Genomic DNA, 23659 nt, shown 5'->3' with positions numbered 1-23659 from the left:
TTATAGTTTCTCTGGCCTCTGTACTACTGCCACCTACCATCTATTCATTGTATTACACAGTGGGTGAAAAAAACACACCCCTTAAGACTAAACCCGACCCATCAGAGGTGTGGCTTCCAGAGGTACCTTTGACATGACATTTTGTGTGTGTGTGTGTGTGTGTGTGTGTGTGTGTGTGTGTGTGTGTGTGTGTGTGTGTATGTGTGTGTGTGTTTCGATGTGCAGGGCGTTGCTGAAAATGAGCACCTGTGCTCAGCTACTTCCCTGGGTAAAAAAAAAAAGAAAAAAAAAAAAAAAAAGAAAGGTACCTTTCAAAACCTATAGAAGTCAGCCTGGTACAGACGAAGGGGACACCACTGTATGTAGCCTCAATTACATTTTGTAACTATTTTCTGCAATGGGATGATAGTTTTATTTGGTGGGTACAGCTGGTCGTTTTGAAAGTAGCTCTGAAGTAAAAAAAAGTGTGGGCAGCCCTGGTATAGATGAATATATATATATATTCATTCCGTGGGTAAATCCCTGTAGGCTACCCACATATTTGTAAATATATATATTATATATAATATATATATAATATATACATATATATATAAATATATATATATAGAATATTAGTGGTCTATGACATGAAAATGTTTGAGAACCACTGCTCTAAAACAACATTGGACAATGCTTATTCTAGATTTATTTTCTGACTTTTTCGGATTTTCTGGCCTGTTAACATTTTCATAGACCTGGTTGCTTGTTTCCCTCTCAGTCAATGTGGCAACCCTGGTCAATGTTGACTGTTGTGGTTCTGTATGATGATTTAGCTTAGCACACAACAGCTAGGAGGATGCAGCAGGCTGATGCCGTCATGTTTAACAGTATTTTGCGCAATTTATGTCCCCGAATTTATGGATATGGAATTATGGCTCCATCGCTTTAGTAGAAGTAGAAATTTAACGTGTTGCTGACTGTTTACCTCCCTCTCACACACGCGCACACACACACACACACACACACACACACACACACACACACACACACACACACACACACACACACACACACACACACACACACACACACACAGCTGACGTCCTCTCCCACCGACGTTAGCTGTTCATTTATCTCCTTATTCATACACGCTTTGAGCTGAGAGAAGCTATAAAGCGCCTTTTAAATATGACAATGCTGTATATATATCAGCTGCACAGTTCAGGCAAGTGTCTGTGGCATATGTAACTTTAACAAAATAGGTTTGACAGCTTAAATCCGCACGGCAGTGTTGTGTGTGTCTGGGACACGGGGTAGTGTTGTGTGTGTGTGTGTGTGCGCGTGCAATCAGAATTACTGGCAGTAGCGAAATAACAAACGCGATCTTTCTAATCGTACTAGTTAGGCACAAACCAAGTAGTTTCTAAGAACAATGTTAATGTAACTAAGACATTCGCTGAGCGAGCTATATTTTAAATTCAGAGATTTAGAAGGAATAAGCGAAATGGTGAGGCGACTTTCTCTGCGGAGTGCGGAGTGGGAGATCCATAGGGGAGATCACATTACAGCAGCCAAAGAGGGAGGGGGGGGTTGCGCACTGTTTTTCATTGGCTTGTCGCCACATGCGCACATCTTTTCATTGGCTAGTGCGCACATCTTTTGCGCCACGTGACAACTTCTCAATTGTATATTAGATATATATATATATAGGACGCTGGGGCTTTAAGAAGGTAGGCGGGGTCAAACGCCGGTCTACTGAAGCAGGAAGTCACAGAGTCACAACATTGTGAGACTTATTTTCCAGAATTTCATATACAAGAGATGTAAACAAAAAATATAAATTTCCGCGTGCTTGAAAAAGAGATTTACCTTTCGAATTATTTTTGTTTCTTCCAGTGATCAATGGATATGTGTCATCATCTTAAGGTATATTGAATTCGCCACTTTATATAGTCTCCCTATTCTAGGAAAAACATTGCACCCGTGCTAATTGAGCGGTGCAACTATACTTTCATTGTTTTAGTTACTGTGTGTGTGTGTGTGTGTGTGTGTGTGTGTGTGTCTGTGTGTGTGTGTGTGTGTGTGTGTGTGTGTGTGTGGGTCTGTGTGTGACCCAATAGAGTAAATGGCAGGGTCAAATGTCCTACTCCGGGTGCTATCTCTATTCATTATACTAGCCATGACCTAGACCTAGCCATGTAAAAGAGTATTTTATAGTAGTACTGTGCTACTTTGATGCAATGCTAGTCACGACTCACACATCATTAAATTTTTAGCAGTATAAAATGTGCTTTCCTTAGGCTACATATGCCTACTGTGATTTTAAAGATACATAATTTCTGCTGTGGTTTTTCAAATCTGACTTCCTTACATAAAGAATGGATGATAAAACATCATCACTGTAATTAAATAAACCCACATTGCTGAAATGCTGATAATGGATATTTACTATACACATGAGAACTTCAACCAGACTGTATTTCTGGAGTAATTGATGGACTGCTCAAATACTTCAGTATGCAGACTGTGATATCAAACGACGTGATAAAAAAACATGCTTTAATCAAACGCAATCCATTACATATACAGTATATGATATCAATTGCCGTAATTGTCTGAAATAATTGAACCCTCAGGCACCACCATCATGAGTCCTCACATTAATCTGCCACACAAGCCAGTCTAGTAAAAAAAAAAGAAAATCTAATTAAGGGAAAATCAATAGCGCTAGCAAAAAAAATCCCTCCAACTTTTTTGGACTTTATAAATGCTCAGTAGGCTGAATGGAAATGGTATGCTGGGCTCTGGGCTGGAACTTTTGTGCTTCGGTCGATGTGCCACTATCTTTCTTCTATTGTGTTTAAAAAAAAGAATCTTAATAGAACGCTGATGTCAATATGGCTTGATCATGATGGATACAAGAGAGGATCAATCAAGTCGGCCTGATTGAGAAAACACCTGCCCTCCCTGCCCCACATTTGTCATGTCTGATTTAGCTGGCTCCTCATGGTATACAGATCAATTTTGATTATGGCTGTCAAACAGAAAATAACAGACTGTTAACAGTATAGGTGTGCTGAAGCAGATATTTAAGACAGATAGGCTAGCACTGGCATTCATAGAAGCACTAAATCATGTTCTGTATGTTGTTCAGATTTAAATCTTCAATAGATTTAAATGTTCTTCTTTTTTAATGTTTTATCTGGGCTATTGACAGTGCATGTATTTTATCACTGTGTATGACTGACGATGAAGGAGCATTAGCTACTAAATGTGTCAGTTTTATTCCAATACATTACTGACTTTGACTTTTTGTCATTACATTTGAAGCTCCTATAAGGTTTCACAATGAAGCTTTGATTGTCTGTAATCATATCTTTTTTTTCTTTTACTGTTAATGATAGACTGAAAGTTAAACGGAAAATACATCTCCAGAGACATCTGCAGAATATCCAACTTTTCACTGATTCCTACTGTCTCCTTGTAAAGTAGTTTAGCCCATTCTGAACGGGCACCCATTTTGGTGTCAGCATCATGTTATGCTTTAGCTATTGAAAAATAGCAGATCTACAAGCTCATATCGCGCCACCGAGTGGCGCGATACGAGCTTGTAGGTCTGCTATTTTTGTAAAAATCGAATAACGACTGACATTTTTAGAATCTGATCTCAGGTCAGAATGGGTTAATCAGACCAGTGTGTGTCCAGTGGAAAACCTCGTATGAATCTGATCTCAGGTCAGAATGGGTTAGTTGCTGTTGCGTAGATATTGACTTGTCAGCAAAAAGATGTTGTATTAGAGTACTGTTGCCCAACATTAAGCAGCTAATTGCCCTTTTCCAACACCTTCATTATTTCTTAATGGAATTGGAGGTCTGCCGGCCAGATAAAGGTCACATCGATACAGCCAGTGCCCTCTTAATGGGGGAGCAGTATGATGTTCTGTTGCAGTGACAAAATGATTTTATAGAATAACCTGCAGAAAAATGTGGATCTATGTGCCGTACACTATATATAATATTTACTGTTAATTGAAGTACATCCTAATAACACAAAGCATGAAGAATATTGCAACAACATGAGGGGATTCTATATGCACCCCACAACTAAAGTGTGATTTTGAGTTACATTTACACTTGCATACGTTATAAAGATATCAGGAACCATTTCATTAGCAACTATCCAAACCAAATTCTGTACTGGTTTGTACTAGGAAAAATTACCAACAGTTCAAATTAATTGAGTCACGTTTTAAGAGTACCCTGCGTCCCTTAAATTAATCCTGAATTAAATTATCTGCATGCACTTGCAGGCATATCCTTGTGTCACACCCCTCCCAATCGGAAGGCTAATGGAATTTCAGTTACCAAAAGTGGAAGAGAAATACAGGCTTTGAGCGGTGTATCTACCCCCACATCTAATTAGTGAAATATCATAACACAATAACCCAGCAGAATCTTCTCCCAAACCCAATTAAATAAGTATTGCAGCGCAATCAGTTAGCAAAAAAGCAACCTAAACATCCAATTACCACAATATCACACAATGGCATTCTTCCTGCGTTCTTGTTCCTCGAGAGCCAAGGTATGGCTAAGCTCGCTCTGCATGGAAACGTATACAAAGGAATCCAAATCCTTCCTGGCAATATGAAACATTTCATTTAACCCATTCTGACCTGAGATCAGATTCTAAAAATGTCAGTCGTTCTTCGATTTTTTTCAAAAATAGCAGACCTACAAGCTCGTATCGCGCCACTCGGTGGCGCGATATGAGCTTGTAGATCTGCTATTTTTAAATAGCTAAAGCATAACATGATGCTGACACCAAAATGGGTGCCCGTTCAGAATGGGTTAAGTCCATGTACAAGGGCTGTCACAGTTGAATCCTTAAACATCCTTACATGCAGGTCTTTACTGTCAGGATGTGCCCCTAATACGGTCACTTTATTACATGAAAATCCCACTGGCACCTTCACAGCTGGAACAGACGCCATGTAGCAAACTTAAATGACAGGGAAAATTGTGGCATATCTCTTCATCGCAGCAATGTAGAGCTGGGACAGACGCTGAATGGTTTAGCTAGCAGCAGGCAACGACTACTGTACCAAGATTTATTTTGCCTTCCAAATAGAAACATTTGCTTCCTGCATATTATGCTGTAGTAGGGAAGGGATATCAAGATATAACAGTTTACCGGTGGAGTCTCAACAAATTCTGATCCACTTATCATGGTGGCACACATCTTATTATAGGTGTTGTACCTTCCTGGATTGACTCACTACACTAACAAGAAGAATATCACATTAGCAAAAGCTCCTTAATGCTGCAGTACCACATAGGAAGTGACCCTGAAAACGTTATTTATGTATTGAATTTTCCATTTACTGTAAAGAAATATGTATTCTGCCTAATCATGTGCCTGGAAAAAATCAATCCATCTCTATCAGCGTTGGTGGGAGGACTGTGCATGCCCAGCGCTTCCCTTCCTCCTCCTCCTCTTGCCATCTGTCTCTTCCCCGCCCCCGCCCCCTCCCAGCAGACCTCCAACCATTTTTTCATAACTCATCCATCTATCAGGCGTGTCCACTTTCATATTATTCCCTATGTCCCAAGCCCCCCCCCCCCCCCCCCCTCCATCTCCCCTACATGCTCTGAATTAAAAATACATAGCGGGATATATACACTTTATGTAACGTAACATCTTGTGTGTTAATCAGAATTTCATGCCGGGCGGGGGGGGGGGGGGGATGTAGTGGGCCGAGGGAGAAACATCAACTGATAATTGGAGTGCAGTCGCACCGACGCCGTCCACGCTTGATTCACGGCAACACGTTTCCCGTCTCAGCCGCTGACCGGCTCATTATCATTTAGAACCGCTCGCTGCACAAACTACACACCCACACGGTCTGTCGTCAACTCCTGACAGGAATTAGAATTATGTGAAAGTCGGGGGATAGAGGGAAAAGATTCTCACAATCACCATTATGCGGCTTTAGCCGAGTCTAGAGCAGAGGCCTTATTTTTTGCCTTTGAGTTCCCATAGGAGATAATGGTGGTATGTGGTGCTCGTTAGTACACCCCTTGTCACATTCCCACCCCTCACTCTTTCCTTCTCTTTCTCCATCTTTAAGTCTGGAACACAACTATACTGCCATTCTCTGTCTATATTCCTCTTGTTGGCTTTCTCTCTCCGCGTCCGCCTTTCTGCATCTATATACAAGTCAGGAAGCCAATTCTGTTCTTTCTTCCTTTCTCTCTGTCATTCTTTCATTCATAATTACTGTTTGTCTGTCTCCCTTTCTCTCTTTCTTTTTGTGTTCATGAAAGTCTGTAACAAAATTACCCCTGTTCTCTCCCCCTCCCCTCCATTCATCCATCCAATATGCCTTTCTATCTGTCTCCCCATCCCCTCTCTCTCTCTCTCTCTCTCTCCTCTCTCTCTCTCTCTCTCTCTCTTGGCTCGGGGAGAAGTCTGCGAAGGGAGCAGCTGCTGAAATATTTATTGATCTGTTTTCCTCAGGTTTATTTATTTCCCTCTCTTCCCCATTGCCCTCTCTTCCCCTCCGCAGACCCAGAAACACCTCCATCGCAGGGGAGATGTCAGACCAGGCGATGGGACTAGAAATCCACAACACGAAACCATTATTTAGCATTTGTTGCCCCCCCGCCCCCCCTCCCTTGTAGCTGTGCCGGTGTAACCAAAACAACAGGTATGCATGGACAGAACAAAGGCAAAACATAAAACAACACTGCCCACAACAGATGTACAGTAGCTAACAGTATTCACACTTACAGATACAGACATTACCATGGCATCAATAAAGCGATGCTGTAATGTGGGGTGTGTATCCCTAGTGATAAATGTCACTGCAGGGTGTGTTGCAGTAGTCCAATTTTGGCCACTGAACAGTCAGACGAAAATGAGGTTTTTCTCTAGCTTTCTGTTGTTGTGAACATGATTAGCCTTCCTCCACGTACCCACACTCAATGGTAGGATCACGTAGCCTACACGCGCACGGACACACAAACACAGAATTACATGCACGTAAGTCGCACATTTACAGTCACACACATGCACAACTAGGCAGACGTACATAGTACACACGCACAATCTCACAAAGCCGAGTCCCATCACCAGGCCCCGGCCAGCATTAGTGCCTAAGCCTTTTCTATTGATTTGCCGGGAAGCTCCTTGTCTTTTGGTAATGAGGACAGGGAGAGAAGCGGGACCCTCGTCCCTCCTGACTCCCGCAGGACAAGCCGCCTGTGCTAATCTGAATTGTGTTTCCAACGATGCTAACTCTCTGGCACAAAGAAAGACTAGAGAGAGAGGAGAGAGGGGGCTTGTTGTCTCCCTCTTGCTCTCTACTCTCCCTCCTTTATTTTCTCACTCTCCCCCTTTCCTCTCCAGATAGCTCAATTCCTCACTATGGACCAAAAAGCCTTGGAAACTGAAATAAAGGGATTTACGCTTGGCTGAAGACTTGGTACTGTAAATACTCCCTGCAAAAAAGTACAAACCATACTGATAAGGGATCAATGAGAGGTATTTATGCCCACATGTATTTATCCCATTCTGACCGGGCACCCATTTTGGTGTCGGCATCATGTTATGCTTTAGCTATTGAAAAATAGGAGATCTACAAGCTCATATCGCGCCACCGAGTGGCGCGATACGAGCTTGTAGGTCTGCTATTTTTTGAAAAATCGAAGAGCGACTGACATTTCTAGAATCTGATCTCAGGTCAGAATGGGTTAATCAGAACCAGTGTGTGTCCAGTGGAAACCGCGTATGAATCTGATCTCAGGTCAGAATGGGTTATACATATACTGTTGTCTCCCTCAAGGTCCGGGTGTTCCCTGCATGTCTCACATACAGTAGTTCTCCACTGATTTACTGCTCACACCTTCAGCCGGGGATTCTTTTAAAATGCATGTAGGCGTCTGGTGGCCCTAGTAAAAGAGCCATCCAAAATGTGTGTGTATTACAGTAGGATGTCTTCATCCCTGTATTATAGATGCAATTGAAAAACATTTTGGTGGTTATCCTATTCTGACCTGAGATCAGATTCATACGAGGTTTCCGCCGGACACACACTGGTCTGATGAACCCATTCTGACCTGAGATCAGATTCTAAAAATGTCAGTCGCTCTTCGATTTTTCAAAAATAGCAGACCTACAAGCTCGTATCGCGCCACTCGGTGGCGCGATATGAGCTTGTAGATCTGCTATTTTTAAATAGTTAAAGCATAACATGATGCTGACACCAAAATGGGTGCCCGGTCAGAACGGGTTATTCTGATTACTTGTACTGTGTTATTTTTTTGTAATTTGGAGTCGTGCAGACGCTCCTATGCACATCTTTGTGTGTGTATATCCGTTTATGCACGGAATGTGCTTGTAGCACAGAATGTGACGATTCGATTGGCTGATGTATGATGAGTCTGACGATTTTGACATTATCAATGAATTGACGCAAAAATGACATTGCATCACGACGCGTCGTGAGCTTGTATATCAGCTATTCTTGCAATTCTTCCCATTAACCCATTATTTTTCCTAATTGTTCAAATTGGAAGTGGCTATTGCACGGTGCACCATGCAAGTTCTCTTGAATGTACGTGTGTCTGTCTGTCTGTCTGTCTGTCTGTCTGTCTGTCTGTCTGTCTGTGAGATTGTTTGCAAGTGTATGATGCATTTCATCCCTCTCAGTGCATCTGTGCTCACCACTTGCCTCTGCTTCCACATCCACTCAGCTACCTCTTGAATCCTTCGTTCCCCTGCATTAAATAAAACATAGCTCTTTTTCATTAGAGTGAGAACCCTCAGCTCATGCACATATTTATATCCATGGAAACCCAGGGGTTGCGCTGCAACTGGAGCAAGGGGAGAACGGGGGGGATTCTCTACATGGAAGAGAAGTATTACAGTGATTAAACACAGTGGTAAAACTACCGGTCCCAGGCTGAAAACGGTCCCAGTTCCTTTCCATTACACTGAACTCCATATATTATAACTGTAATTATAATTGCAAACAAGCCTTGCCATAATCATTATTTATGGCACTGACACAATGTGTAATTGCCAAGCCCCCGAACCAATATGTAAGGCCCTGTGAGGTGTTTATCAAAACCGACAGGAGAAATCTCAAGGGCACAGAGGTGGCGTCGCGCCACCTACAATCTGCAGTGCTCCTGTGGCCAGCCGCCCATAGGGGATTTGAACCAGTGACCTCACAGTCATTCCTTGCGTCTGATAGCTGCTAACACTGCAGTGCAGAGGTCGGCATCCCACTAGTAGGTCATGGGGCACCCAGCTCGACTGTTATTTATCTCTGCCTCTGCAGTAATTGGGGATTGGTTGAAAAAGCCAGGCAAGCCATGCAGCCAGATGGGTAATAATAATAATATATCTAGTATAGCACATTTGGCAAATATTCTTTTGTTCATACCTGTCAGGTCCCCCCCGAAGGTGGTACACCTCTGAAACATATTGGTACAAATACACTCAATCAAACCATTCTGAACATTTTATTTAGTAATTTACTGTGAACCCGAAGACAGCAGATGCTCAGCCGGTTTTTGTATTAACCCATTCTGACCTGAGATCAGATTCATACGAAGTTTCCGCCGGACACACACTGGTCCTGATGAACCCATTCTGACCTGAGATCAGATTCTAAAAATGTCAGTCGCTCTTCGATTTTTCAAAAATAGCAGACCTACAAGCTCGTATCGCGCCACTCGGTGGCGCGATATGAGCTTGTAGATCTGCTATTTTTAAATAGCTAAAGCACGACATGATGCTGACACCAAAATGGGTGCCAGACTGCCCGGTCAGAATGGGTTAAGTTATTCTTTGCAGTTGAAGCACCATGATGGAGTGTTTGTTAGTAGTATCCCTGAAGTGGGTCCACAAAAACTGAAGGCATATTGTGTCTGTGCTTGCTTAGGCATCCCACAATACTTACATCTGATGTAAAAGGCCACCAGGTAAGGGACCAGTCAATGACCATTAAATCATTTTAAATCTCACGACCAAGTATAAATCCAAGCTGAATGTCACATTATCAATACCGGCAAGTTGCAGTATTTTTTACGGCGTGGCACCTAAGGAGCCAACCATCAAGATTGAGTTGCATAATATGTCCCCTGTATGTACATAATATGACCCCTGTGCTATTGCTTTTCCCACTATGGTTAGTGGGGAGGAGTGCTTGTTTTCGTTATCTCAACGAGGCAGGGGCGCCGACAGCAGGGCTTGAGGCTCACAAGCCGCCCCTGAGCGAGCCTCTATAGGCGAGCTAGTAGCTGCGGCGAGCAGGCGATAACTGTGTGCGACGACGTGCACACCCTCCAAATTGGCAAGCCACAGTGAACAGAATCGTTTTATCTCATGAAGCAAAACAATAGTTCTTCCGTGTATGTAGGCCCAGTGTGTGGCAGCACACAGCCCAGCTGATGCTGCTTGATCAATCACAGCCCCCTACACCAGTAGAACATTGTAGTACTACACAACTCAGCAACATTAGCACTCTAAGCTCAGCACTCAGGTACGCATCTTAGATCATCATTAACCCATTCTGAACGGGCACCCATTTTGGTGTCGGCATCACGTTATGCTTTAGCTATTGAAAAATAGCAGATCTACAAGCTCATATCGCGCCACCGAGTGGCGCGATACGAGCTTGTAGGTCTGCTATTTTTTGAAAAATCGAAGAACGACTGACATTTTTTTAATCTGATCTCAGGTCAGAATGGGTTCATCAGGACCAGTGTGTGTCCGGCGGAGACCTCGTATGAATCTGATTTCAGGTCAGAATGGATTAAATTGGTGATATATTATGGGCGGCGGGGCTTTGTTCAAACGAAAGACGCATGAATACTCACTCAGCTGATGCCGTCGGCCAATCACAGCTCATCTCACACTGCTGAGCGGATGCTGGCACATTAGCACGACATTGGTTCGCCGTTCACAGACGCCTTGCTAATACGTACTAGCTACAGATTACACAGAGAAGCCATGCCATTATTTGATTGATTGATTGAATACCTTGGACAGAAATGCAAACAGCACAAGGTACAGTCATACATTTGGGCTAAAAGGATAACATAAAAAATATATCCTGTCTTGTTTTTTGGGCACTGGGACAGCCAAGGAACCTACCAGGGGGGGGGGGGGGGATCAAAAAGCATCCACATCCAAGGACACACTTGCGACTGCTAAGAGACCAAATGCAGGCCATAATACTCCAGCACTGGCAGATTAAGAGAACCTTCCAAAAGGACAAAATGAAATCATTTGCCAAAAAAGGAGAAGCATATGCAGAGCCAAGCATCGCGGGTACAACGGCACACAGAAACGGTTGGTTTCAAGGGGGTTGGGGGGGGGGGGGGGGGGTGTGGGGAGAGAAGGCAGAGGACCCTCCAGATTAGGAGCGTGAGGCATCTGTTGATGCTGGCACACTGCGACATCTCCCCACTCTCCATCTTCAAGCCAAAGCTGCTGATCCAACTGAGCGCTATGCAAGCCACACTAACGGGGGCCAACGCTATAACATGTGCCATGTGCATTGACCCCACTTGGCCCCCCATATGTTATCGGGAAAAGAGTTAGAGTTGGCAACAAATGTGCCTGTTCTCACCTGCATTCATGCCCTGCACATTTCCTGTTCCCCAGCACCTCCGGCGCAGTAGTCAGGTAGTGATACACATTGGTGAGCAGACCCATCTGTTGGGTTCTTTGGACCAAACATGGAATCAGTGATGCATACAGTATACAGTAAAATGTTACAAATTGATATACTGTGATGGTGATAGTGTTCAGTATATGATCAACCGTATACAGTAAAATCCTGTGTTCATTTATTTTACACATTTCTAACTTAGAAAGTGTATATTCCTCTGGTTATATTTGCATACTCTTCAGAGTTAAATGGACAATTAGGAGATTACTGTGTATTGTATGTGAGTTACATTTGTAAAATAATATGTACACTGGTTTTGTTGTCAAGAAGAAAGGTGGCAATGATACAGTAAGGGATGCCTCGGCCTCAACCCATCTGTATCAGCTTTTAACACTTTAACCACAACGTTTTAAACTGCAGTATATAGTTGAACTGAGTCCTCCAGAGCTCTGTAGGTTTTCACTCTACACTAAACCTCGCCAAAAGTGAAATGCTTTGCGTAGCAACGTTATTGTAAGTGTGTCCGTGTTCACCCACCTACAGTATGTGTTGGTTAATGAGCACCAGTATATGACTGAGTACCAGTAGGGGCGCTGTTGTGCCAGAAACAGAGAGAGTGATAGTGCTGCACTGTTGCCTACTAATGAGAGAGAGAGAGAGAGAGAGAGAGAGAGGTGGGGGGGGGAGTTGCAACACTCAGTTCACACGGGTGTGATTTTTTTAAATAATGTTTGCCTAAACAATCAACCTAACCACGTGCAGAAGCGACGTATCAGAATGCTACTCTGTCCCCAGCTAGGATTCATGTGAGGAACCCAAGTCAGAGTAAATATGCTATGACAATGTAATTTTGAGAAACAAATTCTAGCTGTTTCCAGTTAGCACTGTCAGAGAGCATGATACTTTAGCTATACTGTCATTATTTTCACTTGCGAAATCAACGATGGCATATTAAACCCACAATCAGATTTAGCAGGTTTCTGTTATAACAGAAATCCTTTGTTTGGACTAGTGTAAATTGTTATATTTGGTGTGGGGGTGTATGGTTATGTCTGCAGCCTTAATTAGGCTTCATTGGGAAAATAATTGGGTAGCTAAGCCTCACAGCGTGCCGCCTTCAATGTGGATGAAACAGGTTGTGAATAACTGGAGAAACACTTGTCTGCCAGAAATAGGTATACAGTATATTCTTTTCTTCTGGAGAGAATGGGCACCAGGCCATCCACCCTCCTCTCATTGTAGCTCTTTAGAGATTTGCAGTGAAGGTTTAGCGAGGACATGGTATGTGCATTTCCATATTAAGTCAGTAGATTATTCCCTTTTGAGGAATGCAGTTCAATGGCACAAACTAACATGTTTTTATCAACCAGAGAGGCCATGCCATTGTTGCAATGTTGTAAACGTAGTATTTTGTCTCACACACTTTTTGATGCCAAGACTATAGGAGCGGAGCTGGATCCCTGGACAAGCCTTTCAGGCCAGACCCAGGTCAGGGAGGTCAGAAAACTGGGCCAACTGAGATCCACTGGTTCAGAGCGGGACTCTGAATTTCAGAAGCTGAACCAAAAAGACCCCCACACACAGAGGTAGATTTTATGAACAGGCAAAGTAGGTAACCTGATTCTCAAACCAATAAGGGGCCCCCCTGAAGGCTCATTGAAGGGGAAGAGAAGTATGGAAGCATCCTCTCTGCTCAGAAACATTGCTGTTGTTGTTATGTCACACACTGATCACCAAGCATTTGCAGTGCACTTACTGAGAAAGGTTCTATACTATGTATCACAAAGCACTGAGTTGAGCTGCGAAGAGTAAACATAAGATGATTTAATTCATGTGATTTAGATTTTCAATGAGTGTGGAACATGTATATTGTTTTACAAATGACTGGTGTTCTGTATATATCCTGTAGGCTGTGCTATGTACACTAACCATTAATTATATATGAATAAATGAATAATATTGCTTGAATTTAGGCCAACATTTATCTAATTTATTCCTAAATTCTGAATAAATGCGGACAGGCAGTTGTGTGGAATGTACATTGGTTCTGGCTGTGGCTACGGCATCTGTTGTTATTGGATTGGGGGGGGGGGGGGGGGGGGGGGGGCTGAGGGTAGTCTTATAGGCCCAGGGGGACCATGCATGGACCAAGGATCAGGCTCTGATCAAGAGTGATTACTGTTATCAAAAGCGAAGGAAAATCTAATCAAACTAGACAAATGGAATCAAAACCACAACATTACTGAGGGGGATTTGCCTTAACTACGGATACAGCAATAGTAATTCAGGCAACACAGGAAGTGATCAACCATACATTTGGCTTTCTGCAAGGAAGCCACATTCAGATCATCTAAACCACATTAACCATGGAATTCCTATTTTGGTCATTTTAGGCGTAGTTTTTATTTTTTCTTCTCATGAATTTCCACAATTTCTCAAGATTATTCTTTCAAAAATAGCAGATCTACAAGCTTGCAACAAGTTGTGATGCAACTATAGTTGTGAGCTTGTAGATTTTTGAATAGCAAAGTATAAAATAGGGATTTTTTTAACTAAAACAGTTTCTTCCTGTTTTTTAGCCATTGCACTCTTCAGTGGCCATGATATTATGATATTAATATGTATGATATTATGTGTATGAATAATTATGTGAATCAGTATTGTATTGGTTACCACTGACAGGCTGATGCTTGCCTGTGAAATATTTGGGAATTGTAGGAAACTGGAAATACAGAGGAAGGCCAAAACAGACAGAATAGGGAATTATCTCTATTAATATGGATTATAGCTTATCATAAATAATTGTTTCTAAACACTATGATAACAATCACTGTTTATGTTTTTCCAATTTTCCGTCTTTTCTACCACTTTTAGTCTTGCCAATTCCCTGATTTCTCCACACAAGTCCTTATACCCGTTCGAATATATGACCATACACACACACACACACACACACACACGTCCACGATCCGTCGTTGCAAGACACAGAAGCAAAGTGTGTGCAGACGTTCGCTTCATCGCCGTCATTACAGGAGGTTTTTATAGAGGTGAAATAGAGCCATCCAAAAACAATGGCTGTGAGTGCAATCTGTGTTGTTATGAGGCTTGGAGTGTAGAGATTTTGGCATCCAAAAACATACGGCTGGGTCACTGTGAGTTCATGTGAGGCAGTGTTGTTATGGGGCTTGGAGTGTCCAGCGGCCCGCGGCAAAATTTGATAGGCAACAAATGATGGTGTGAACGAATGAACGCAACCACGCATGCGCAGTAAAGCAACCACGCATGCGCAGTAAGGGTGTAACTGTGGGAAAATGCTAATAAACGCAAATAAACAGCGTTTAGTTTGTTAATTTGGAAAAAGGGCTTCGTGGTGCCCTGCATAACATGATGGTCGATGTCTGTGTGCAAAATGCAGATGAACTGTACAAGTGAGGGGGAGCAGGGGGGGCTAGGACATACAGAGAAACACACAGAGAAACGCACACACAGACAGATATTTGCTTAATTATATTGTTAGATAGTTACATAGGCGATAGTGTAATCTTGTCACTGCTGAGTGCTGACCCCTACCGGTTTGCACTCGAAATTGTTGGTGAAAATGTGTAGCAAATAGCAGATGTGACTGCTAGCAGCTACAAATGGAAAGGAATCGCCTGATGTGTCTTTTAGCTTTTAAGACAACGCGTATAGAGGAACACCCTTTTCCTCATAGATCTACAGCCCTGCTGATAGGCGCCCTTGACAAACCTACAGCAGTCACTAGTTCAGCGACAAAGTATGTCCTCCCCATGTAGTCCCCGTCCAGCTTCCCCCACGCAAACACGGCCATTGTGTTTGTTGGAACGCCTAGCCAAGCTGGATGCTGCTGCAACGCAGAGTACTCGAACCTTCAGTCCCTGAATACTGATCGCTCTCATATTTAACTGAAATGCACATCAAAAGCATGAGTGTCCCTTTGACAAATATACTGAGTTCTTGTCATGTTGGTAAATGGTAAATGGTGCATTTATATAGCGCCTTTATCCAAGGCGCTTTACAGAGATTGTGCATTACATTCACCCATTCACACACACACATTCATACACCGATGGCAGCGGAAACCATGCAAGGCACCAACTAGCACATCGGGAGCAATTAGGGGTTCAGTGTCTTGCTCAAGGACACTTCGACAGTAACTCTGGGGGAGCCCGGGTTCGAACTGGCAACCTTACGGTTACCATCCAGGCACTCTACCCCTGAGCCACCGCCGCCCCATGTTTTTATTGTTATTACTGCAATAATAATAACCCCATCCTAGAGTGTGCAGGTTGCCATGTTGGCTACTTCCACTGTTTTAGGAAAGACATGCACGTGGTGTATTCCCACGGTGTGTCAGATATATCCACCATCCTACATGTTAACGAGATTACCGGGTTGACTAATTTGAATTTAGAGCAGAGGTGAAATAGTAGGCCTAAATGTAATGATACAAATAAATAAATTCATTAATATAAATAAGGAGTTTACACAGTATCAAAATGCACTCTAAGGGCCCGGACGGTTAGCTCAACCGTCTTTGCCGCGTGTCTTCCCCCCCATCTCTCTCCCCATTTCCTGTCAGTCTACTTTCAACCTATCAATAAAGGCAGAAAAAGCCAAAGAATATATATATAAAAAAAGCACTCTAGCGGCAGGCTGGCATTTCACTTGTACACCATGTAAAAGGAGGATGACCAGGACTTATTGGAGCCATGGACCATATTCACATAGGCCTATTGCGTCCATTTTGCGGTCAGTTCATACTTGGTGGTGGTGAATCCCATTCCGTGGGAAGGAGTTTCCAACCCCACGTATGAAGTAAAATCCATTATTGTGAATACTAAATAGGGTTCACAATTTGGTCAATTTGTGTGTTCTGCAACAGAAACGTGCTCTGTGAACATAACAGTAACTGAAGAGCAAGGTAGCATCCCACAAAGCTTATGTACACATAACCTATATCAACATAAAAGACCACCTCAAAGCAAAAGTTAAGCAATCTTATCAAACATGGACTGCATTATATCAACCATTATTATTATAAATCTGGTGACAGCGATGACTATTATTGTCTCCACCAGGCTGAAGGCATGGGGAGAGAGTATGTTTTGCACTCCGTCCGTCCGTCCGTGTGTCCGTGTGTCCGTCCGTCCGTCCGTTAGAAGCTAATCTCGGCCACCGTTAACCCGGTCGATGCCACATTTTGCACACACACTCCCTGGATGCCAACGATGAACCTCTGCCCCAAAATTTCCAGAACGGCCTGTTATAGCGCCACCAGGAGGCCGCTTTGTGCAAAACAAGTTTTTGCACAGTACACCTACAGATTTTGTCCAAAAATCCCGCAAATCGTTACACAGTATCTCCATAGTCATGTGCTCAAGACGGATGTGTCTGATATTTCATATTCCATCCTAATTGGCTAACATTGGCTTTCAAATTTTGCAGGATTGGCCTGTTTTGAACAAAAAACCTCAAATCATGAACGCAGCGTGCAATTTCACGTGAAATCTTTCACGCACTTTCCTACTAGGCTGAGGAATATAGCCCACCCATTTCACATTGCCCTGTTATAGCGCCACCAACAGGTGGATTGTGCATGCGTGCCATCAACACGGATCTGCACCATTTCCCATATTCCATCCTGATTGGCAAAGATTGGAACAAACAAACAAAAAACATGTTTATATTACTCCTAAATATTCCTATCCTCCTGGTGGAGACCTGTGCCCAGAAGGGCTTGTATGGACTTGTATTTGGCTTCTCATGCGTTCTGTGGTGCTGAGGCTGCTCTGTGGGGTGTTCGTGTCCTGCGGGGATGGCCGTCTGCTCTTTGCCTGCATGGTGTGGTGAAGGGAGCGTGCTGTGCTGTGGTAACCCAACCATGCAGCCCAGCCAGGCTCTCCCCCTGCCCACAAGGAACAGAGGAGCAAGAGGCTGCAGCCTGTCGGCATCTGTGGGCTGTTAACCTCAAATCTTATTGCACTGACACATCAATTATTGTTATTAAGGGCCAGAGTAATTTATTTATATACTGATTTCCCACGTGGCGAAGGGAAGACTAATTGAGGCAGGTGTGCTTGCGTGTGTGTGCGTGTGTGTGTGTGTGTGTGTGTGTGTGTGTGTGTGTGTGTGTGTGTGTGTGTGTGTGTGTGTGTGTGTGTGTGTGTGTGTGTGTGTGTGTGTGTGTGTGCGCACGTGCGTGCATGCGTGCGTGAGTGCTGGACAGGGGGTAATTGAAGTGCACGAGCAGAGAATATACTGTGCATGAGCATGTGTGGAGAGAATCAGATGGCATATATGGAGCATCTAACACTATAGGCGCTACTATTATTAAGAAATCAATAGCATTCTTCTTTTTTTATTATTCCCATGTCCTGCATTTTTCATCATGAATTTCATTGCAGCCCACTGTGTTCGTGTTCCTAATAATGATGCTCCTTAAAATACCATCTGAATCATTCAGGGGTGGAATTATCTCAGCAGTGGGGAGGTTTTATACCACCCAGCAGGATACAGAGTAAATATATAGCCTACATTTTTTTTCTTAGATGTTCTTAGACTTGGAACACCCAAATCCATTATCTCCACGCTCATGCTCTTCTCTTTCTCTCCCACCTTTCACTTAATTCTCTGCCTCTCTCTCCATCGACCTTGGTCTTCGAGAAAGAGCAAAACACTCAGACTGTGTCTTTGGGTCTCCCTCCTCCTCTGCATTGGCTACCTTTGTCAACTGTACAGGCCTATTCCAGTGCCCTAGTGGTGCGTCAGAGCGACACCAGGCCATTCATGTCACGTAATGGAATGCGCATCTGACGGACTGGACTGCATGTTCAGTCAGCGAAGAAGAGATATGGCTGGATCAGCAATCACTGATGAGGTAAACATGTTAACATGCATCTCTCGTCGTAGACTGTATACGCTATGGGAGCGCAAGGTTGGCTTGGACATGAACCTTTGTGGTTGTGCTACACTTACGCACGCACTACCAGGCAGCCCCCCCCCCCCCACACACACACACACACACACACACACACACACACACACACTTATTCCCTTTCACTATGGGCAAATAGAAACCTGGCGTAGCAGCACGGCAGACACGCGTCATGATTCATCTATCTAGGCAGGTAGACCCCCATCACGAATTCCGCGGCACATTAGTATTCACCTCCACTACCACCACCGTTTTAGAGAAAGAAACCTGCTTTCGCACAGAAAAATAACCAAATCAAAGTAGTCTGCAAGAAACTTACCTTTCGACAACAAGACCAGGACCATAGCAGCAAACACGTTCCGCAAGACGGGGAAGCCCATGGTGTATAGTTGTGATAGATTTTTCGGTGGCTTTCGTAAAAAATACCGTTCTATTCCTCTTATGTGGAGCCTCTTTACGGAGCACTATAAAAAAAATGGGCCAAGAAATGTTTCACTACAATGTCAACAAATAGTCCGCCGTTTCTACATGTGATTGGACGAAAACATCAGTCTATCCACTTGACTTTTCCCCGTTGATGACCCCCGTCTGGGAAGGCGGAGGGCTGTTTATGTTCTCCTAAACGGAGCAGGACCACTCAGCCACCTACAATCTTGGTGCAAAATATATGTCAAATATCCCAGACAATGTGTTGGTTGAGCTTTGCAATGCCTTGAGGGGGAGAAAAAAAATCTTCGACAACGCACGTGAAACGAAAAGGTAAAATGCCCGTCCAGCATATGTACATGTATTTGACAGATTACGGGATGTAGTAATGAAAACAAGTCCCACCGTATAGCCTAATTAGAGTCCTGTATCTCTCTGTGTTGGTATGCAGGCAACGCGTCCCCGTCGCTCCGCACTCACTACATCACAGGCAGTGCCACTGGATGCGAGTCGCACAAGAAAGCGCATGATTGACAGTTCAAGGAGACGTCGCTTCTTCCAATCACCGGCACCCGAGCAAGGAGGCGGGATTTACAACTGTACCGATGCGCCGCGCGGAGAGGCGGGACCAAGGAGCAAGGACGGCCAATCGGAGGCGCGCGGTGGGCGGGCGAATCGCAAGGCGAGTACAGCGCTGTGATAATGCAATGTGATTTATAGCCAGTTCTGTGTTGCTGCAGTACTCAGACAGAGAACAGTCCACAGGGGGACTGGCAAGCATACAAGGACGGAGTCGTCGGAGGTGGTTTTTAGTGTGGTGGTGGGGCAGGGGCAGGACGGTGGAGACTTTATAGGGCATTTTAGGAACTGACAGTCTGAAAGTCTGAAACTGACTGATTTAAAGACGGAAATAAGAATGGTCCCAAGTAACTGCCAACACAAAAAAAAATGGGAGAGAAATTGCCAGCAATGCCTACCTAAGTTCTGTGTGACAGATAAGTATTAGTTACCCAACAGGCCTAGTGGGGGCCAGAGGCCCCTGAGCTTGAGCCTCTGTGTGACCGCATCACTCTTATTAACGTTTCACTTTTGAGGCGCTAGCCCCTCCTATATGCCCAGCTTTGTGTGTTTGTGTGTGTGTACCAAATTTGAGATGATTTGATTGGCTGAGCACAGAATGTGATGTAGCCTATGATGATGTATGACAATAAGAGCACCCCTCACTTCACACAAGTGTGATCTTTATCGGACAATTGGCTTATTCATTCAATAATATAATAATAATTGTATATTTGTATATAGCCTATATTATATATATATATATATATATATTCAGTCAATAAAATGACCCCAAAAGTCCTATTCCATCATGATACATGCAGTTACTGCATGCAAGTAGGCCTATTTTAAACCCTCAGTTTATCCATATAAGGCTTGTAGAGGGAGGGATCCAAAAAGCAAGTGCAAATTAAACAACAACATATATGTTGTCCACGAATTACAACGACGAGACATATGGTCCTTTAAATTTAAGTATGTGTAGTGTTATAGGCCTTACCTGGCTGGGACGAGATTCTTTACATAAACATAAAAAACCCTATAGATTTAGCACATTTATACAGGCTTGTTTGTTTGTTTGTTTGTTTGTTTGTTTTGGTCGCTGCGTGATGCATTTTCTCCTAATCTGCCTATACCGTGTGTGACTGTGCTGTCAGTGACACTGTCAGTGTAAAATAGCAAGCCATATAGCCTGCCCAGGAACTGCAGACAACACAACACCATGATCATATACATCTGACATAGTGGCATGCAGGAAAGACAAAAATCAATGAAGAAATAGTATTATTAATACATTGGATTGGTCCCATAAAAGGCTATACTAACTGTGCTGCATTCATTTAGCAACAGGAGCCTATGCTTATGCAATTCCTTAAATTGCTGTTTCGAAGCTATATGGGCGAGGATAAATCCTCTACTGGATTACAGCTGTGCATGTGATGTGACAGAGTTTTCCAACAATAGGCTATACTGAGGCTTCTCAGAAGGTGCAGCGTGTATGACTAATCAACCCTGTGTTGAACAGCAGTTGTGTATGACAGGAAGTTGTCAGTCTCACGGAATGTTTTTGTATAAGCAAATGTATGCATATTTCCCCATCATTGGCAGCTCGTTACACTCCTATTGCCTCATAAGTCAGCCTACAGCACGAGTGAAGTTCAGAGTAACCACTAACCACACACATGTTCTGTACGCTTGCAGATAAACACACACACACACACACACACACACACACACACACACACACACACACACACACACACACACACACACACACACACACACACACACACACAATTTAACATATTTATTTGCATTCACATTTAACAAGGAATAGTCAGTTGGAATAGTTAAACTTGAGAATTTCAATTTAGCCAATGCCTCTCACAACGAATAGATATGGATATTAACGAGGCTTCCAAATATTATGAACACAAGCAGTTTACTGTACATTTGTAACCAAGCTGTATAATAGCATCTTTAAGGTGTTGGTACTTTAGCACCTTTCTAAGGAATGCCTCTTCCAGACTGTGGTCGAATGCACATCACAGTTCCAAAATGGTTACTTCTCTAAGGCAAGCTAGCTTTCCTTGTAGTGTTAAACCAGTCTGTTCTGTATCAATAACAGTAGCCCTTACTGAGATCAGTAAAAGTTGGTAATAATGTCCCCAGAAACTACTACATACTTTATTGTCTCCACCAGGCCGAAGGCATGGGGGGAGAGTATGTTTTGCACTCCGTTCGTCCGTCCGTCCGTCCGTGTGTCCGTGTGTGTGTCCGTCCGTCCGTGTGTCCGTGAGCAGCTAATCTCGGCCACCGTTAACCCGGTCGATGCCAAATTTTGCACACACACTCCCTGGATGCCAACGATGAACCTCTGCCCCAAACTTTCCAGAACGGCCACCAAGAGGCCGCTTTGTGCAAAACAAGTTTTTGCACAGTACACCTACAGATTTTGTCCAAACATCACGCAAATTGGTACACAGTCTCTCTAGAGCCATTCAACGAAACCAGTCTTTCAGATTTCCAGAACGGCCTGTTATAGCGCCACCAGGAGGCCGCTCCAGGAGGCCGCTTTGTGCAAAACAAGTTTTTGCACAGTACACCTACAGATTTTGTCCAAACATCACGCAAATTGGTACACAGTCTCTCTAGAGCCATTCAACGAAACCAGTCTTTCAGATTTCCAGAACGGCCTGTTATAGCGCCACCAGGAGGCCGCTTTGTGCAAAACAAGTTTTTGCACAGTACACCTACAGATTTTGTCCAAACATCACGCAAATTGGTACACAGTCTCAACGAAACCGGTCTTTCAGATTTCTCAGACTCCATCCTGATTGGTTAAGATTGGCTTCCAAAGTTCACAGGAGTGCTCAGTTTCAAACAAAATGCTGCAAATCATGAACACATCGCGTGATTTCCGTGAAATTGTGCACCCACATTCCCACTAGGCCGAGGACGAAATGCCACATGAACAATTTCAACTCAGCCTCAAGGTGGCGCTATAACTGGCCGAAAAGTGTTTTTACCTCTAACTGCACGGATCTGTGGATAACTTTGTATGCCAACTCCCTAGAGGCCAAGGAAAGACCTTTGCCTGGAATTCTTCACATCTGCTCATCCTGGTGGAGACCTGTGCCCAGAAGGGCACTTTTTCTAGTTGTGTACTAAAACCAACCTATCAACATTTTGCTAGCCTAGCATGGCTCAGAGTAGCCAGGGTTAAGTAATACAAATGGGAATTGGCTTTCAAAATAGTCAATGGGGCTTTGCCCTCAATGCCTTCAATGACCTCAATACCCTCATTATGACTAAATACCTCACAAAAATAAATGAGTGACACCCACAATACTAGAGGGAGCGACAACAACAATTTGGTAACTCCCATCTTTAGAACAAACATGGGTAAATTGTCTTTCTACAACACTGCCACCAAAGTTTGGAGTGCCCTGACACGGTGACACCATCCCTTAAATATCTCTGGCTTCCTTCAAAAAATGCCTGAAAATCCATCTTTCAATTTCAGGAGGCCAAAGGGGGAGGTAAATCTCACTTCTCCCAAACAAAGGTGATGGCTTTCACTGCCTAGGCATCCCCCCTTCTACTCTGTACATGTGCCCTTGATCATATTGTATTGTTATATGAATTGAATAGATAGAAACAAGTCCTCAGGACTTTTTGTTATCAAATGTATGACTGTAGCCGTGCTTTTTTGGTCTAATAAAGTATTATTATGAATCGATTCTTTAATATTTTAACCTGTTGTGGCTATAACACAATTAAGTTATTTTTAATGTATCAACACACATTTTTGAGTGGTGAAGATTTCATATTATGCTTTTATTAAACTTGGCAGTTATGTGGGAACAGAAACAACTCTCCCCAGAAAATACCCCATGATCTCATCACTAAACCATGCACATATCTTTTTCCCCCCTCTGACTCATCCTCTCCACACAGACTTTGGGGCAGCAGGACAAAACTATGTTAGATAAGAAAATGTTCACTAAATTGATTCCTTGTGCACAGGAAAACATTAGATTTAGCTGTGTCC

The 23659-nt window shown here is 43.4% G+C and overlaps 1 protein-coding gene across 1 annotated transcript in view; it reads right to left on the bottom strand.

Moving 5' to 3' along the window:
* The window catches only part of iglon5 (IgLON family member 5), a 137220-nt gene extending 117710 nt beyond the window's left edge, over positions 1–19510 (bottom strand). Inside the window, exon 1 of the mRNA XM_083760705.1 lies at positions 18941–19510. Within this exon, the coding sequence (XP_083616831.1) occupies positions 18941–19001 (61 nt within the window). The 5' untranslated portion in view covers positions 19002–19510. The remainder of the gene's footprint in view (positions 1–18940) is intronic.
* Between the last annotated feature and the right edge of the window lie 4149 nt (positions 19511–23659).

Source organism: Protomyctophum parallelum, assembly GCF_964188405.1.
Source record: "Protomyctophum parallelum genome assembly, chromosome: 3".
NCBI classification, from domain to species: Eukaryota; Metazoa; Chordata; class Actinopteri; order Myctophiformes; family Myctophidae; genus Protomyctophum; species Protomyctophum parallelum.
The sequence above is the reverse complement of the archived record's forward strand: the minus strand, read 5'-3'. Positions and strand labels throughout refer to the sequence as shown.